Source organism: Mastigoproctus giganteus, chromosome 12 (assembly GCF_048544385.1).
Source record: "Mastigoproctus giganteus isolate SK-2022 chromosome 12, ASM4854438v1, whole genome shotgun sequence".
NCBI classification, from domain to species: Eukaryota; Metazoa; Arthropoda; class Arachnida; order Uropygi; family Thelyphonidae; genus Mastigoproctus; species Mastigoproctus giganteus.
Window position 1 is genome coordinate 82020633 of NC_143586.1, and position 20570 is coordinate 82041202.

At 36.1% G+C, this 20570-nt stretch overlaps 1 protein-coding gene across 1 annotated transcript in view; it reads right to left on the reverse strand.

Moving 5' to 3' along the window:
- Positions 1 to 20570, reverse strand: part of LOC150077230 (coiled-coil domain-containing protein 43-like) — a 131561-nt gene that overhangs the window by 87251 nt on the left and 23740 nt on the right. Inside the window, 1 exon segment of the mRNA XM_090386984.1 lies at positions 16079 to 16175. Within this exon segment, the coding sequence (XP_090243110.1) occupies positions 16079 to 16175 (97 nt within the window).

Here is a 20570-nt window from a genome sequence, read left to right on the forward strand (position 1 = left end):
TATTGTTTACTTCGTCTATTGAAACAGGTTTGTTAGCGGGCTGATCTGTCAAAAGTACAGATCGTGCCCATTCTGCAATGGATGTGTTAGGTGGGATTGACACTTCTGTTTGGGTAGCAACAGCTTGACAGTTTTGGGTAGCAGTAGCATAGCTGCGTTTTGGCATAGTTACCTTGACTTGTCTTCTTGCTTCTTGATATGATACTTTGTGTTCAATCTTAAACTTCTGTATATTTTTTTCCATTTTCCACAGATCACATGATTTTGAATAAGCTGGGTGATCATTCTTACAATTTGGGCACTCTGGAGATTTTGCAGTACAATCTGTTTGAGAATGATTTTTCGAACCACAATTAGGACATGTATTTTCTCCTCTGCATGTTGTTTGAGAATGACCGAATTTTTGGCATTTGAAACACCTTAAGGGATTTGGAATGTATGCTCGGACTCGGCAGTGGAGGTAGCCTGCTTTTACTGAGTTTGGTAAATTTGGTGTACTGAAGGTCAATATGATATTTCGTGTTGGAACTAGTTTATCATCTTTCCGGATCATGATTCGCCTTGCTTGTGTTACTTTTTGTTCTTGTAATTCCGTAACTATTTCCTCTTCAGTGACGTTTAGTAGATCCCACTCACTTATTACTCCTTTAGAGGAGTTCAGTGTATTATGCGGCGTGACTTTAATTGGGATTCCGCTTATAGTTGACAGTTTCAATAACAGTTCAGAGTGTCTTGCCTGCGTGGTTTCAATTAATAGATCTCCTGACTGAAGTCGTTTTACCATTTTTGGTGTTCCTGCTGAATTTTCAAGACACCTTTGAATGACAAAGGGAGACAAATTGCTTACTGGTTGATTCGATAATGAATGCCTTATCAAAAAAGCTGGTGGTTCTGGTTTGCTAGAATCTGTTCTCATTCTTTTCGAGAGACTAGGATCATGTTCCCTTCTACGGGTGTCAATTTGTTGAGAGCCTGTTGGCTCTATTGGTGGAAATTCGTCGCAATCCATTGTTGCTCCTTTTCGCCCCGGGAGAGGAGCTTCCTTCTCCCAGGTTACCGGCCCCGCCACGTGGAGGCAGGAGCGGTGCCACCAGTGACAAGCGATAAAAAGTTAGTAGTTAGTGTGTTACAAGAGTTAGTTATATATATACAAAAGAAAGGTGATTTTCCTTTCTTGTAGGAGGCTTCCTTCTTTATTTATAAAGAGCCAGAAAATAAATAACTTTGAAAGTAAAAAGACTTTAGAAATTTTAACTACTTCTTTATAGAAAATTCGCTTTGAAAATCGCTTTGGAAATCGCTAGATCACTCGCTTGGCACTCGGGGCCAATACCTGGGGTTTTCTAGTAGTACGTAGCATAAGGAAGATGGCGGGAAAATAAAGTGCACATATTTCATTGAGTAGATGAATGTATCTAAAGCAAAGCTACATAAGTGACTTAGCTACAGGATAAAACAATTTATAGCAGCACAACGGACTTGATAGAGAGCTGTGAAGAACTGGAAATAGTGACCTCTATAGTCGTATTTTGAACAAGTAAGAGCGTAGAGATACATAAGAGTTGCATTAGAAAAGAGAGATTATATCTAACATAGAAATGTGGTTGGAATAAAAGTACTTTACCGATATAAAGTCAAAAGATATACAAAAATAAAAAAAGCTCATAGATGAATAAAAAAGTATTAAACATAGCCATAATAAAATGAATAGAAAGTAGACCAAGTGATATGGCTACTATATATTTAGAAAAGAGGATGTTGTAAAATCCTAGTATATAAATTGAAATTATACCCATTAGGGGGAGGGGTATAGCTTACACATAAAATTTTTTTAATATATAAAGGAAATAAGTAATTACATATGTAAGCATAAAAAGCAACATAAAATCCTGAGATGGAGAGGCCAGATTAAGACCTAAGAGTTATAACCAGTAGTCCAAAATGGAGTGAAACAAAACTGAAGTAATATCAGTAATCATTTCTGTAAAAATAAATAAATAAATCTATTGTTGATAGAGTAGCATAAATCCAAAGGTAATTTCAGATGTGCATCCAAAAGTGAAAGGGTGTAATAAGAACCCATAGGAGGTTTTTGATGAGGAAATCTAGTTTAAATCCAGTGATGAAAGAATAGGAAATAAATCCAAGGATGCATATAACTAGATGACTGTAGACCCAATGGTGGGATAATTAGGCATCAAATCCTAAGAAGACTGTAGAAAAACTTCTACTGTTATGGACGAGTATAGAAATGCAGTTCCTGATACATGGTTGGGTGTAGTCCCCTGATGTATCAACCTAACTATGTATCAATTTTTACTTCTGCTGACATCAGACTTTGCATTTTTGCCTTCCCTGTATTTGACTTATAACTAAATTTGCCCACCCATATCTGATGACAGCTCTACCACCTTTTACTTTATTTGATTTTACATTATTTTGTTTAATCATTTGGTATTAATAATTTTACTTTACAGTTCCTTCACCTCTAAATTGGTTTTGAAATTCAGCCCATAATTTTGTTAATTCAACATAACTTTTAGGATATTAATATTCTTTTGCCTTTTTCAAATCTACATTACTTCTTTTTTCTACTATCCTTACCATTCTAGTCCTTGGCACTTTGTCAAATTCTCACCTCCATCTATGCGCAAAGAGCATAGATGCAGAATTAAGCAGCATTAAAGGATGCAAAAGTATATATAAGTATGTATGAATAGATATATTAGATAAAGTATGCATAGATGGAAGTGAAAATTACACTCAAAGTGCCAGTGACTAGAAGGGCAAGGATAGGAGAAACAGAAGTATAGTAGATTTGTAAAAGATGAAAGAATGTTAATATCCTAAAGGTTATGATGAATTAAGAAAATTATGGGCTGAATTACAAAGCCAATAGGGGGTGAGTGAACTGTAAAGTAAAATTATTAATAATAAGGTAAAATACAGATAAATTTAAAATAAAATAAACAGTGGTAAAGTGTCATCAGATATGGGAGGGTATATTTAGATAAAGGTTGAATACAGGTAATGCAAACATGCAAAATCCAATGTCAGCTGAAGTATATATTGATACATGGTCAGGTATTTCATCAGGGGACTATACCTGACCATGAATCAGGAACTGCATTTCTATACTTATCCATAGTAGTAGAAGAAAGATGAAAGGCCAAAAAGCAAAACAATGAAATTAGAACTGTCTTATTTATTTATTTTTTTTTTTTAAAAACCCCAAACACGAGAGGTATTAGAACCTATAGTACCTAGTACCGTGCTTGAGTTGGAGGTTGAGAAGACGAAAGAAGATATTTGTTGATATTAGACTTGAACTTCTGTAGACTGTAATTTTCAGGAAATAAGTATGAAGGAAGGTTGTTCCAGAAAATGTCCGTTGAATGAATAAATGAGGAAGATGAAAAGTTGGTTCTGAGAGTTTGAAGTTGGACAGTAAATGGATGTTGGCTGATGGCAGCACATGTTTGGACTGTTTCGAAAGAGAGAGTGGGAATTATAGAAGCCAATTCAGAAGAACAGTGCCCATGGAAGTATCTTTAGAAAATGCATGCAGCAGAAACAGTACATCTATGATACAGCAAGTGGAGAGACTCTGTTAGAGAGGAGTCATTAATTAACCTAACTGCCCTCTTCTGAATGGAATCTAGAAGCCTGAGAGAGGTTTTGGGGGCACCACCCCAGATGTGGGAACAGTATTCCATGGTAGGGCAGATTTGCAATTTGTTCAGTGAACAGCTGTTTGGAAGAAAAGTAACACCGAGAGTGAAAGAGAAAACCAAGTTTTTTAGATGCAGAGGAAGCAATATTTGTAATGTGCTTGTGCCAAGAGAGACTAGAAGTCAGGGTAATCCCCAAAAGAGATATATCATTTATCCTAGAAATCAGAGTGTCACCAAAGATAAGCATAGGAGCAGAAGAATCCTTTTTGCTAGATATAAGTCAAGACTGAGTTTTAGAAAGATTGAAATCAACTAAGTTGTCTTTGCCTCACTGGAGAATTATCTGGAGATCGGCATTTAAGGAATTGGTAGTGGATATTTGAGAAGTTTAAGCTGATTGAGCAGGGCAAGGTTTCTCAAAATGGAAAGTGGAATGCAATGTGCTATCATCGGCAAAACTATGGATAGGATTTCCAATTAATGGAAGAAGGTCATTAATATACAAGAGGAAAAGAGTGGGGAAAAAACTGAACCTTGGGGGACACCAGCATTAGTGGAGAAGTTAGAAGACAAAGAGCCATCTACCATTACCCTCAGTGAGCGATCAGAGAGAAAACTAAATAACCAATTACAAAAAACAGTTGGCAAACCATAAGATGGAAGCTTATTTAGAAGACCTTTATGCCAAACATGATCGAAAGCCTTTGAGATGTCAAGAGCAACTGCTTGTGTTTCACTGAACTTTTGCAGTGAATTTGTCTATAAATGGGTAACATAAGCCAGAGTATCACCAGTGGATCAACACTGACGGAATCCATACTGACAATCGTTGATCAGATGGAAGGTTTCTAGGTAGTTTAAGAGTTGGGGGTTAATTGATTTCTTCATTACTTTAGAAAGAGTAGAAGTAATTGCAATGGGATGATAATTGGATGGGACGGATTTGTCACCCTTTTTAGGAACTGGCTGGATATGAGCAAATTTCCAAGCAGAAGAAAAAACACCTTTGGAATCTTCTTCTTCTTCTTTGTCCTTGCCTTCTTCCCACGTTCATATGGGGTCGGCACTCTGCTCTTTCCATTCATCGTCCCAATGTTTAATGTTCCTATTCTAACACTTTTCAACTCCTCCTCCTTCATCTCTAGCTGAACTAACTTCTTTAACTGGACCGTCCTTTGTTCGGTAGCCCCGACTTTCCATCAATCACCTTTTGTTTTGGCATAGTTTTTACGACTGGATGCCCTTCCTGACGTCAACCCTCACCATTTATCCGGGCTAGGGATTTAATCTGCCGATCTGCCAAGCCTTACGCAGCTATATAGAAGTGGTAGCTCTTATACAATGGTGATGTCGCAATTTAATAATTTTACGCAATTTATGCCAAATTTCTAATCCCAATGAACAAGCAGGTGGAACTGCTGCAGTTCTTTTATCTCATTAAAATGGCTGACTCGGTAGAATGACTGTGACCTTGAAAATAACAGTAATAAATAACTCAGTAACGCGTGAGTTTACATACAATCTGGTATCCTGAAAACTTCTACCGCAAAATTATCAGGTAGCACAACTATTCCGCTAATAATTCCCAGTGACTGATTATAGTTCCTTAAAAATTTAATGACCTTGAAATTTCCTATGTTTTCCTATATCCAAGAATAGTAATGATAGCCATTTTAAAAAAAAAAGCTCACAGTCGGAAAATGAAACAACCTTTAGGTCCCAGATCTTAGCCTATCACTCACCAACACTCATTTTATCTAAAATATAACTTCTTTTTGAGCAACACTTTGGAATAAGAAAGTGAAAAAAGGCAGCAAAGGACAGGAGTAAGTTAAGGAGCACAGGTTTTGAGAACAAGTGGAGAAATACCATCAGGACCTGAACCTTTAACACTTATACAGTATGAACAATGTAGTCCCAATGCAGTGTCAATTATTAAGATAAATTATTAAGAAAAATAAGGATCAAGCTAGAATAAAATACAGTTGTGTTTTCAGAGTGGGAAAAGGTGGTTTTATTAATATATAGAGTTTTATGTAGGATTTTTTGTTGTAATGTTGTAAATTTGTGGAAAGTAGAATGTAATAAATGTAATAAAGTAGAATGTAATAAATAATGTTGTGAATTTGTGGAAAGTAGAAGAATTAAATAATTGGGAACAAGCACATTTAATACTACTTCTAATTTCCACAAATTCACAACAATAAAATCCTACATAAAACTCTACATATTTACAAAAACACCTTTTCCCAACTGAAAATACTTAACTGTATTTTATTCTAGCTTGATCTTTATTTTTACCTTAATAATTGACGCTGCATCGGGACTACCTTGTCTGTATAAGAATGTGCTAATTTCTTTATTTTGCTTTTTGGCCTTTCACCTTTCTTCTACTACTATGGACAAGTATAGAAATTAATGCAGTTCCTGATACATGGTCAAGAGTAGTCCCCTGATGAAATACCTGACCATGTATCAATATATACTTCAGCTGACATCAAATTCTGCATATTTGCCTTACCTGTATTTGACCTTTATCTAAATATACCCTCCCATATCTGATGACAGCTTTACCATTTTTTATTTTATTTTATTTGTATTTTACCTTATTATTAATAATTTTACTTTACAGTTCACTCACCGCCTACTGGCTTTGTAATTCAGCCCATAATTTTCTTAATTCATCATACTTTAGGATATTAACATTCTTTCACCTTTTACAAATCTACTATACTTCTGTTTCTACTATCCTTACCCTACTGGCACTTTGTGTAATTTTCACCTCCATCTATGCATACTTTATCAAATATATCTATCTATTTTTATATATATATATATATACAAAGGGTACTAGGAAAGTTTTGCAATACAGCTTTGTTTATTTAATTTTTTCAAAAGTAATTTCCTCTACATTCAATACACCTCTCCATCCTCCGAAACCAATCTTTAAACCAGTTCTGCCAAGTTTCACTAGGGAGTAAAGCACACTCGTTGTCCCAAGCCCGTAGAAGGTCCTCATCACTGGAAAACCGCCTCCCTTTTAGCTTCATTTTCACATGCGGGAACAGTGCAAAGTCGCAAGGAGCAAGGTCTGGACTGTAGGGAGGGTGCTCGAGAAGTTTCAGTCCTGTCGTGGTCAAATATTCAGTGCAGGCTTTGGCGCGGTGAGCTGGAGCATTTTCGTGATGGAGGTACCAGGTGTCCATTCTTGACTTTGGCCGCAGGTTCTTCATAGATCCAATGACTTTAGGCAGGCATTGTTCAGTATACCACTTAGCTGTGACTGTCTTCTGCGTGTCCAAAACGACATGTTCCACAATTCCACTCGATTTGAAAAATACAGCTATCATTTTCTTCTTTACAGATCGGGATTTTCTGACAATTACGGGTGTGTCGTCATCATCAAAGACCCAAACTTTGTTTTGAGCCTTGGTCGGCAGATCGTAATAGTACAGCCAAGTCTCGTCACCTGTCACAATGTTGTTCACATACCGAGATTGTCCCTTATCAAACTTTTTTAACATCTCCCGGCACCAAGTCACACGTCGTGTCATCTGCTCTTCAGTCAGTTGATGCGGCACCCAGAGAGAACAAAGTTTCTTCACATGCAAATGATCTTGCAGAATCGAACGAATTGCTGGTGCATTTAGGCCCAAAGTATCCTCTATCTGTTGGTAGGTCACTCGCCTGTTTTCGTCAAGCATTTTCCTCACAGCAGTAACGTTTTCCTCCGTAACTGACGTTCGTGGCCTTCCTGGCCTCTCAGAATCCTCCAGAGTGAAATTTCCCCTTTGGAATTCTCTATACCACCTGAATATTGTTGTACGATGTGGACAATCATCATCTAGTGCAAGAGTCATTTCTTCTAAGCACTGGTCTATGGTTAAACCACGCACGAAATTATACCGCAAAACTGTCCTTATCTCATTTCGTGACCACGATGCCATCGCAAGCACTTTACACTCTCACTACTAATGAATAACTGAGCCCATCGACTTGGCGCAGCGGCTACTATGCACGTATGAACATGTCTCAACATGCAGCAACAAGCAGCTTCCTGTGATTCATTGTTGCGTCATATTGCAAAACTTTCCTAGTACCCTTTGTATATAAGTGAAATTAAATGCAACAAAGCATTGTATCTTTAAGAGTATAATAATCTATATATAATTTTCATAAACTGCCTTTGCCTGTCGAACCTTTTCTGTGGCTCTATTACACATCACCTTGTAGCTGTTATAGGCTTCAGTACTTTTTATTGCTCTGTAACCTTTCCATGCCACCTTTTTCTGCTCAAGTAATGTGGCAACTTCACTATTCATCCAACTTGGAACCCTTCTCGTGGAGTATTTTTTTAATGGTATATACGCATTCAAGGCATCTGTGATTAATGTTTTAAAAGCGTACCACAGTTAGCATTAGTAGAGGCATTTGATGCAAGAAAGCAAGCTTATGCAGCATCAGCCAAAAAAAAAACCCAATGTGTGAAGGGCATCGTTTTATCTGTATCTCATATTGTGCTCTATCTTCACAACAAGTTGCCATGTACTGCAATACCTCGAATAAGTAATGCTTCACTAAAAGAGAAGATGCCGTGTTGCATTTAATTTCACTTAAATATTATCAAGTACATCTCTCATATTGTGGGATTATCTTCACAACTGGACTGTCATGTCTGCAATACCAGGGTACCTGCCCATCCACTGATGAAAGGTCAACAAGCCTTGAAACGGTCACCTATTCCAAGAATAGGTAACAACAATCTTCTCTACTGGAGAAGCGTCGCCTATTCGAGGAATTTGAGTTTTTGAGTGGTGTGAGTTAAAGGAGTTACTGTCCCTTTCATTCTCCTACACCGTTTCTTTTCTTCTTCCACTTCTACTATAACTTTCCCTCTACTTTTTGCTTTTCTAAGTCTAGTAGTACAAGTGGATAGTAGAGTTATTATCCCACACACATACAAACAAGGCTTGAAATGGTACCATCTGGGTGGTGATGCCCACTGAGAATAAGTAACAATAGTCTCCTCTTTTAGTAAAGCGTTCTTAATCGAGGTAGTGCAATACATGGCAACTCGTTGTGAAGGAAGAGCACAATGAGATACAGATAAAATGATGCCCTTCACACTACTAACATAGTTTTTTGTTTAAGAGTTGTCTATGGCGTGTTTACACCATTATTATATATATATATATATATATATATATATATATATATTTTTTTTTTTTTTTTTCCCCCTTCCCCAAGCTAAATTAAAAGGCTGTGCTATGTACGTCAGATTTGTTATATACATATTTAGGTTATACTCTTTATAACTGCTTATGTGCACTGCACATCACCAATACTTTAAAATGAGCTCTTGTAGGTAAAACAGTTGCCACCCCATGACACAGAACATCCTTGGGATGCTTATTAAATTAAAGTTCAACTACTGAAAAATAGCAATCAGTTATTTCCACTAATTTTTTTTTGCGACAGTTGCTTAAGTTTTAGAAATCAGTGTATTTACATTAAACACTATAGATCTCTTGGAAGGCTGTGACACTTTGCTTTTGCACTGTTACAAAAGCAAAGTGCCACAAGTGCTGTTACAAAAAATATTACTTGGAAGAGTGATTCTGTTGCCCTGGCCAGAACAACAGAATATTAGAGTTTACTATCATTCTACAAATCATAATTGACAGCAGCACATAATTTTCATCAATACTGGTTAAGTTATTTTATGCAACCTGCCATTTTAAAAAAACTGTGGATGCAAATTCTTTTTTTAATAACACCCAGTATTTTTAACAGTTACATGACAGGATTATAACATATATATATGAAACTAAAGCACAAATTTTAGACTGGTGAAAACTCACTAAAACAAGAAACGGCAATCTTTTTCTTTTTTCTCTCTCTCTCTCTCTCTCTCTCTCTCTCTCTCTCTCTCTCTCTCTCTCCACATGTCAGAAACAAGAGTAAATGAACAAATACCTGAAATAATTTCCTTTTTAAAAGATACAGATATTTTTATATGTACTTAAATATTGTTACAAAAGGCCTTTACCATTGACAGTACAGGGGGATTCAAAAATGGAAATCAATCTCTCCTAGAATGGTCTCTTCAAAAGAAAAGTCTAAAGCAATTTTTGCATTTACTATATAGCACCAGCATTATAGGGCTATGTGATCTTGAACTCATGTCATTTCTATTCTCAATGGCACTCACACAAGCCACTGTCATTTTTTCATAAATAACACTTGAACTCATGTCATTTCTATTCTCAATGGCACTCACACAAGCCACTGTCATTTTTTCATAAATAACAATGTGCTAATTTTTGACAGACTATAATAACAAAAACTATAGTTAAATTCCTTGTTAGGCATACCAATTTTGCACAATACTTCATTTAATTATGTATTCAACAATGGGCAGAAAAATCACTGCTTTGGCATTACTGACCAAAGTTGACTGCATGTTAATGTGACAGGATACACTTAAACAAAGAGACGGGATACACTTAAACAAAGGTGGTGCAAAAGTTTTTGCCAGTATTATTGAGGATACCTTAAAGGCTCAGGGAAACTGCTAGTTAGGGGGGATGTGGGTAATACTGACACGCGTTTATCTGATAATATTGGTCAAAGTAACTCTTGCACATACCTTAAGAGTTCTTATCTGTTACCCCAACTGGACGTATTATCTAGATGTTCTGGGGGCAGAAATGTTTCACATGAGCGGGTAGCTAATATCAGGGAAGAAAGCCTAAAAAACTTCAAGGGTTGTGTTAGGGTTGTTAAATATACAAGAACGGTAAATCTTAATTGTTTATACAGTAATGTTAGAAGTGTCGTCAATAAAATGAGCGAATTCGAACTGCTGGTTAAAACAAGTAACGCAGACATAATAGGGCTTACAGAGACTTGGTGCTACCCGGAAATTGGGGATGATGAGTTTCAGTACGGCTTGTATAATGTATTTAGGAAGGATAAGTTAGATAGAAGGGGTGGTGGGGTAATGTTTCTTATCAGAAGCAGCCTGAGTGCGACGATAGCTTTCCCGGATTCAGACATTTCACATGCTAGTATAGAGTCTGTATGGTGTGAGATAGTTGGAAACAAAGGTATAATGCGAGTAGGAGTAATCTACAGACCAGGTGATTGTGAAGATTATGACAAAAGCCTCTACATGCAAATGGAATGGGCAAGTAAGCGTCAATGCCTTATTATGGGTGATTTCAATTTGCCTCTAATTGATTGGAGTAAATGGGAAGGAAACTCGACATGGGGAACAAAATTTTTAAATCAACTAGATGACTGTTATTTGTATCAACATGTCAGGAAAAGTACTAGAGAAAAGAATATCCTAGACCTCATCATCACACATGAATCAGATGACATAACAGGGCTGACAGTAGAGGAACCAGTAGCAGGAAGTGATCATGGAGTTCTACGGTGGATGATGACGAGAGAGGTAGCAGAAGTAAAAGGCAAAGGAATGGGTTTTAATTTCAGAAAAGGAAATTACGATGCCTTAAGGTACTACATGGCCTCTATTAACTGGGTAGATATCGCGCAGAGAATGAATACAATTGAACTGTGGTATGCTTTTAAAACATTAATCACAGATGCCTTTGAATGCGTATATACCATTAAAAAAAAACTCCACGAGAAGGGTTCCAAGTTGGATGAAAAGTGAAGTTGCCACATTACTTGAGCAGAAAAAGGTGGCATGGAAAGGTTACAGAGCAATAAAAAGTACTGAAGCCTATAACAGCTACAAGGTGATGTGTAATAGAGCCACAGAAAAGGTTCGACAGGCAAAGGCAGTTTATGAGAAATCACTAGCAAACAGAGCAAAGAGGGGGGATAAAGAATTCTTCACATATATAAATGCCGACCGGGCTAGCCGAGTGGGTAAAGTACCTGTCCGGCAACCCAAAGGTCGCGGGTTCGATTCCCGCCTCGGGCTTAGATCAAAGTACTGCAAAAACCTTGGGAGGTGCAATATGGCCACAGAAGCCGATGCGCCAACAACTACCAAATCAAAAAAAAAAAAAAAAAAACATATATAAATGCCAAGAAGAGCAGGACAAACCAGATCGGACCTTTATGTAAGGGAAAGGGGATAGTAATAAATACACCAGCTGCCATTGCAGATGAACTCAACAGTTATTTTGCATCGATATTTACAAATGAAAAGCCTTTTGTGGCAATGGGAAATTGTGGGAGCGAAGTTAAAAAATATGTAATTAATGATATTGAAATTTCGCAAGATTATTTAATGAAAACACTTTCGAGCCTACAGACCAGTAAGGCTCCTGGAGTTGATGGAATATACCCTATAATCTTAAGGGAGGCGGCAAGCGAGTGCATTGAACCATTGAGGCTAATTATGCAAGCATCACTAGACTCTGGGGAGATTCCCTTGGATTGGAAAAGTGCAAATGTATCTCCCATACATAAGGGTGGCTCTAAAAGTGAAGTTGGAAATTATCGACCTGTCAGTCTGACTTCAGTAGTAGGGAAAATCATGGAGGCAATGATCAAGGGTGGAATTCAGGATCATTTGGATCGAATTGAAATTCTCAAGGATACTCAGCATGGTTTTGTAAAGGGAAAATCATGTTTAACAAATCTGGTTTGCTATTTCGAAAGGGTCACTCACGATCTGGATTTAGGGAATAATTTCGACATTGTTTATTTAGATTTCAGCAAAGCTTTTGACTCAGTCCCACATGAGTGGTTGCTTTATAAGCTGGAACAGGTTGGAATCACTGGGAAAATCCTTAGATGGATAGAAGGATGGCTTCAGGGCAGGAGGCAGAGGGTTGTGATAAATGGCTATTCCTCAGATTGGGTTGATGTAAGAAGTGGGGTTCCCCAAGGATCAGTATTAGGACCACTGTTGTTTTTAATTTTCATAAACAACATTGATTAAGGGATAGAGGGCGTGATGTCTAAATTTGCAGATGATGTTAAAATTGGTAGAGTAGTTAATGATCACTGTCAAGCTGAGCTTCTTCAGAGAGACCAAGATAGACTTCAGGAATGGTCAGAAAAATGGCAGCTATGCTTTAATCCAACAAAGTGTAAGGTATTACACCTGGGAAACAGTAATCCCAAAAAAACTTATTCACTTGGGGGAGTTCAACTAAACCCAGTACTGGAGGAAAGGGACTTGGGTGTTACGATACAGTCAGACATGAAATTCTCTGAGCATTGTAAACAGGTTGCAAGGAAGGCCCACATCGATGATCTATCGAACTTTTGCAAGTAGAGATAGGGACGTGATAATCCCATTATATAAGGCTTTTGTTAGACCACACTTGGAATACTGTGTTCAAGTATGGAGACCGCACCTAAAGAAAGACATCGAGCTTCTTGAAAGGGTGCAAAGAAGGGTAACTCGCCTGGTAAAATCGGCAAAAGGGCGTCCTTATGAAGAAAGACTTTGAATATGTGGGTTGTAGAGTTTGGAAACTAGACACCTTAGAGGAGATTTGATTGAGGTGTTTAAGGCTCTGAGAGGCATCAGTAAAATGAATGAGGACAAAAAAGTTTCAAGATTATAAACGATGCTAGAACTAGGGGACATAAATTCAAGTTACGGGGGGGGGAAATGTTTAGATTGGACTGCAGGAAGTTTTATTTTAGCCAGCGAGTTATAAATTACTGGAATAAGTTGCCTTCGTGGGTGGTAGAGGCCGACAGTTTGGGGAAATTCAAAGGTCATCTGGATAGTACTTTCGGGTAAGGGAAGTGCATAGGATTATAGGTTTAAATTCCTTTTTTTTTTTTTTTTTATTAATTATTATTATTTAGTTATTTATTTTATTATTTTTTTTGTTTTTATCATTGTTTTGTTCGGATTTTTTTTTTTTTTTTTTTTGGCTGGTGCAGCATAAGCCATCGGCTTTCTTGCTCCATGCGGCCGTTACTAATACTAATTGTTACAAAAGGCCTTTACCATTGACAGTACAGGGAGATTCAAAAATGGAAATCAATCTCTCCTAGAATGGCCTCTTCAAAAAAAAAGTCTAAAGCAATTTTTGCATTTACTATATAGCACCAGCATTATAGGGCTATGTAATCTTGAACTCATGTCATTTCTATTCTCAATGGCACTCACACAAGCCACTGTCATTTTTTCATAAATAACAATGTGCTAATTTTTGACAGACTATAATAACAAAAACTATAGTTAAATTCCTTGTTAGGCATACCAATTTTGCACAATACTTCATTTAATTATGTATTCACCAATGGGCAGAAAAATCACTGCTTTGGTATTACTGACCAAAGTTGACTGCATGTTAATGTGACATATTAGTTATGTTAACCAAGTAAAACAAATTACAATATCGGATATCAAGTATATAAACACTGAACTGCAGAAAAAGATGAGCACGGAATGTTCACTATGTACACCAATATGCATCATCCTGTGTGTAGTACATGCCACAGAAATCTTACAACTATAATAGCAAAACACTGCTGTTGATTTCTGGTGTACTGACATCCAAACTGGCATATTTATCATCATTCATCAGAACCTCCACGAATGAAGCTCCTTAACAGGAAAAAGGGACCAGTTGGCCTTGTTTGATGTCATGGTTAGAATATGCCTTGGCCAATGGTGTGAAATCTACCCTACCATCAGTATTCATTGGCTCAGTACAACAATAAGAGCAACTAAATCTCTTCTGTAGCTCAAGTTTCACTGCAAACACAAATTTGCACCTATACTATGTACAACAGGTTAAAGTGCTTCAATCAAGAGATAGGCAGACACACTTAAAATTTTGGGCAGTGATTCCTACACCATCACATTGACCACCTAAACATTTATGCACTGTGGACCGATGAATTTAGTTTTATTTACATAACAAGGAGAGTTTAACATAATCTGCATTTTTTGTCAGCAGACAATCCATGCAGTTGGGGCCCCCATAATCACTGATTCAGTTACCCGCGGAAAAAAAAACTTAACACATGCTACTCGCGGGTCCAATATGATGCTTCCCTTTATTTTTTACGATGTCGATTTTAAATCAAATAGCCTCCCTTTGTCGCGTATGGTTTGGTCACCAACATTATAATGGTTCTTTAGAGAATTAACAGATGCAGTTTTCAAACTTTTGAATAATTTAAAATTTTTGTTTAATTTGAAAGCACAATTCTTGCATTTTCCCAATTTCTAAACAAAAAAAAAAATAGTTACTATAAAAAAAATTCCGACATTCCCGACGTAAATAACGAAACAAAATCTTCCCTTTTGCAGTGCGACGGAACACGAAAATCATGAAAATCAATCGACGTAACGCACTAAAACAAACTAAACATTTGGTCTCTCTCTTTCCTGTTTTGAGTGGTAGGTGTGAAGACAGCAGGGGTTGCAAGATAATAGGTACAACAATCTCCCAATGACGATTTATAATGCCAGTTCTTGTTGCTTATTTACAACTTGTAAAATATCTGTTTATACCTATTCTAGTTATTACTTGAATTTTATGACTTCTGGTTGATTCGGTTTTTTTATTTTTATTATTTAGAGTCTTGAAGTGTCCCAGTTAATCCAATCCCGGTAAATCGAGAGTCTGCTGTACTTTATTATTACCGTATTTAATGTTAGTAGTGTCTTACTGTGTGTTTAATTTATCAATTAAACTTTATTATATGTATGTATATATGTATGTACAAGAAAATCATGTTACATACGGGGTCAGCAGGCGTTTGCTTATATCCGCAGTTTCAGCCATCCACGGTAGGTCTTGGAATGATTCCCGCAGATACGGGGGTCTTACTGTATTGTCAAACAAATAAATTCCTAGGTGCAGTTGTGTTAATATGGAAGATTGCTTGATAAGATTTCTGAAATTGTCTTAGCATTATCTTGACTCTGTGCAGACAGTGCTGCCTACACTACTGGGGAATGTTACTTTAAAGTGAGTATGCCACAATGTTCTTCCAGCATGACAGCACCCCATTGTAGCAGCACCCCATGGCCAAACATCAATCTGAATCCAATTCATTATTTTTCTGTGAGGGCACACAAAGGTCATTTCCTGTGATGACATTTTAAACCACATGAGCAGGTGGAAGAAGTCACTTGAAATATTTATAATTAAGAAAAATTCACAATTATGTTATAAATGGGATATTCTGAATTGAGATGACATGGATATTTATGTATTGTGAAAGTTGATGTTTTTAACATTTTGTTTTTTTATTACTTTTATTAGGTGCTGCATGCCCAAACAGAAATAACAACAAAAAAGTTTGAAGTTATATAACTAGATAATGGTACTCCAAGTTCTAAAATGGCTGTAGACTATTTTTTGTGGAATATCCTCAAGAAATAGTTACCTACATTTTTAAACCACCCTGCATATAGAATAATAAAATCTGAATCATACCTGAAACTGCACTACCATTCACAACTTCCGAATTAGGTGAATGGGCCAAAGACCACTTGGCAAATATTTCATTGCATAAGTCCCCAATGCCATTTTCCTGAAAAATTATAGAAGGGCATGAATATTCCTAAGTTTTTCAAACAATGAGTAATCGATTTTATTATAAAAAAAAAAGTCTTAAGCAAGAATGACAATTATTCTAATAAAAATTCAAGGTTTTATATTATTCCATCTACAAAATGGAAGAGAAGGGAGGGTAACTTAAACTGCTCATATTTACTGAAATAATTAATTTACAGCATTGTTTCTGATATCATAATGATGAACAGGAGAGTTTATTTGTGCAAATAACATTTAATAGCATTTACAGAAGTTTCCAAAAACTTTTCATAACTGCAGACAGCAATCCTCCAGTTCTGCCCAGATGTGATCCCAGCTGAAAATTTGTCAAATGAATGTGGGTTATTCCTTAAGACATTGCCCATAAGAAATAATCATATGGACTAAAATATGGCAAGTACAGTGGCTGTCCAATTCTGGTATTCAGGACATCAATCTGAGATGCCCCTAACACATATACCATAACTATCATGAAAATTCTAATAAAATAAAGTACATTTGACACATGGTGTTTTGCAATTTTATTTAAAAAAATAAAAAAAATTTGCATTTTAGCGTGTGTGCCTTTAAGATTTCAAATACAGCCAGGTCGCAATTAGTGTGACTAATGAATCCCAAGAAGTAGTCGCATTATTTGAATTTGCACTATTTGAAGTTATAATTATGTGTAAAATATGGTAATTGGTTCCAGCTCGACGGAAATAGGTAATGAAAAATTTTAAACATAAGTTTTTATATTATAAGCAAAATATTACAGTAAAGGATAAAAAAATATACTTATAATTTAAATTTATTATTAACAAAGTCATAGAGTACTGTAATTATAGAAAGCAAAATATAAACAAAAAAATTCTAAATATCGTTCCTAAAGGTAAGCAAGCTTACACTGATGAAAACATCTTTATTGTCCTTTGAAATATTTTAGCAGCATAGACTGAACTGTTTTCTCTTTCTTTAAATCTTCATACATATGCTGGTAGATGCAGAATGCTTCATCCACATCTTGGCGAATTTGCATGCTTAGATTGAGGTTAGGGTCAGCATCCATAATTTTTTGCTTCACGACTTCTACAGCTCAAAAGATATCTTCGAATTCCTTGAGAGTGAACTCCTTCACTTGCACATCTCGTTCTTTGTCGGCTTCTTCAAATGCTCTTTGTTGATCTAAAAGTAGGAGATCATCATCAGTCAATTCTTCCAAGTGTGAATTGAGCAGTTTGCAAACATCATTATTTTCTAGTTCATCAAATCCAAGTTCTCTTCCAATATTTGTTATTTCTTCTATAACAGTTTTTTCTTCGAAACCACTACTATTTACACAACGAGGCAAAATGCACTTCCATACTCCACACATGTGGTTTTCAGTTATTTGTTGCCAAGCATGCTGAATATTTTCTATTGCATGTTTGATGTTATAATTTTTCCAGAATTCTGGAACAATTATAACATTATTAAGGAAATTGCATCATCTCCTGTAGTTTTAGCAGTTGCCTGTTCAAATGTTTTTCTTATATAGTAGGCCTTATATGTTGCAATGGTCCCTTGATCCATGGGCTGCAACAAAGATGTTGTGCTTGGCAGCAAAAAAAAAATTATTTTTACATTTTCACATAATGAACCGAGTGTAGTTGGATGACTGGAGCATTATCTAAAATTAGTAGTACTTTAAATGCAATGTTGCTTTCCTTGCAATATTTTTCAATAGCTTGGCAAAAATAGCTTGAAAACCAGTCAGTGAATACAGCTTGATTCAACCCATGCTTTCTTATTTGATCGCCAAATAACTGGAACTGATCTATGGTTGTAGCCTTTTAGAGTGCAAGGATTTGTAGACCAATAAACAAGCATCGGTTTCAATTTAAAATCACCTTGAGCATTGCCGCCCAATAAAAAGTGTTAGGCGATCTTTAGATACTTTAAATCCAGGTTGAGTTTTTTCTTTCTTAGAAATGTAAGTTCTGGAAGGCATCCCTTTCCAGAATAAACCGGTTTCATCCAAGTTAAATATTTCTTGATCAGTGTATCCACCATCTTAGATTATTTCTTTTTTTTAAACATCAGGATAGTTAGATGCTACGTCCTCATCTGCACTGGCTGTCTCACCGGTAATTTTAACATTATGCAGCTGAACTAGATTTTTAAATCAATATCAAACCAAACAACATTCACTTGCACTAAACATTTCTTCTACTTAATTTTTTCTTTCACTCTCTTAAACAAATTTAAAGCCTTTGTCTGAATGGCTGCTCTGCTAAGGGGAATGCGTTTTTGATTGCAATCCTCAACCCATACAGTTAAGATGCTCCATTTCTATCATAGTAATACTTCTATTCCTTCTAGATGTTTGCAAACCACAAAAAGCTGCTGCAACTTTACATTTTTCTTTTATTTCCCCTGCGTGTTTTATAATATTCTGTACAGTTGATTCAGGCATTCTGACATTTCGTCCTATTTTAGAGTTGCTATGACCACGTTCATGTTGTTCAATCACATCAATTTTTGCTCTAATCTAATAACGAGCCTCTTCTTTTTTGAACTCATAGTGTTTTTATCTGAAGGAATCTTCCTTTTGTCCATTTTGTTAAGGGCACTTCTTAAAACGATTAAAACAAATCATGAAAACTAATGTATATTACGGCAGGCAGTAGCACATGCGAAGATAAACAAGTGTAGCAGCGTCTAATGAGAGGCTAATCGAGGCTAGTCTCGCATTAAACGCGACCTGGTATCGTTATACAATTCGCACTAAACCGAATATCACATTATTCAAACTCGCATTAATCGCGGCCTAGCTATACATGGTCTGCAGTCACTACATCATTATGAAAGATTTGCCAGATAATGCTAGCAGAACACACTCATCCTGCATTTTTCTGGATGCAATGAGTCCTCATGACTACATGGAGTTCTCCCCATTTTCTAACATATATAATCTGTATTCAATTAGATGGAAATATGCTTCACCGGAAAACCAAATGTGATAATTATTGGACTGGTCATGGTCTAGTGCAGTGATCTCCAAACTTTTTTGGCTGCGTACCCTTACTTTAATTAAAAGAACTAGCGTGAACCCCGGAATAAAAAATTAAATATGTAAGTTTAATATTTTTTAAAATTTATAAATCATTTACATGGAAGGCATTATAACTAGAATCACATATAATTTTAAAAGATCACAAATAAAAAAAATACAAAACAAAATTAAACTGAAGTTCAAGTACAAAATGCATGTACATTCAATGTGCATGATCAAATAAAGCCGCATATTGAAGTATTAAAAATACATTTATTTATAATTTTTAATTACATTTTGAAAAACTAAAGATTTCATAATTAATAAATATTGATTTATTGCAGATTATCTCGCATACCCCATGGATCATCTCGCACACCCAACTTTGGAGACCACTGGTCTAGTGCAGCAGTTCCCAATTGGTTTTTCTTTGCACAGTATAACCGTAGTCGTTTTTGCACCAATAAAATCAAAATCAATCAATCAATCAACCAAATTGGTGGTTCGCGTGCCCCCAGGGGTTTGCAAAAGTGTTCCAGGGGTTTCACACTAAAAATTCTGTAATAGCGTCAGCTTAGATGTACATAGGTATATTTCTGTAAACTACAAATAGTTTAATATTAATTTATGTGATTCAGTTCAAAATTTATATTTAGTTGTTGTTGTTATTTGGTTTTTAGGAGCATTAGCAACTAAGGCCATATTGCTCCGGGATATGCGGTGGTCATTCCCTGACCTTTCCGCGTCCTTCGTATTTGGTGGTGATGGGCTCGAACCCCGGTCTAATCAAGAAGCGTGTGCTACACACTGCTGCTCCTTCCCACCTGGCTACGGAGGCGCCATATATTTAGTTGTGGTTTGGGTCACGTGCCCTTACATAGCGAGCATGCGCGAGAGGATGTTAGTGGGGGAAGGACTGGGTGTGAACGTGCCAATATGTATTGCACCATTCGGCTGTGCTAGAGGGTTACAAAAAATTATAACTAATAAACAAAGATAGAACAAAGTAAAATAATTACATATAAAGTAAAGAATTGCCAATGAAAGAAACCACATCACCCACAATTCCTTGTAATTAGTTTATTATCTCACAGTATATCGTGTTAAATAAATGTTTTCCATACTAAATTTTTTTTCGTTCTCAAAGACAATTGTTATGTATAAGTACTTATTAATAATTTTATATTATTACACAATATCGCTTATAAAAACATAATACTGGAATTATTTTATAATAAAATTTCAGAACTATTATACGATTTCAGCGAATATAGGCTTAGTGGTCTGCAGTAAAAATATTATGCTGAAAGGGGTATGAGAATCAAAAAAGGTTGAGAACTGCTGGTCTAGTGGTTAGCA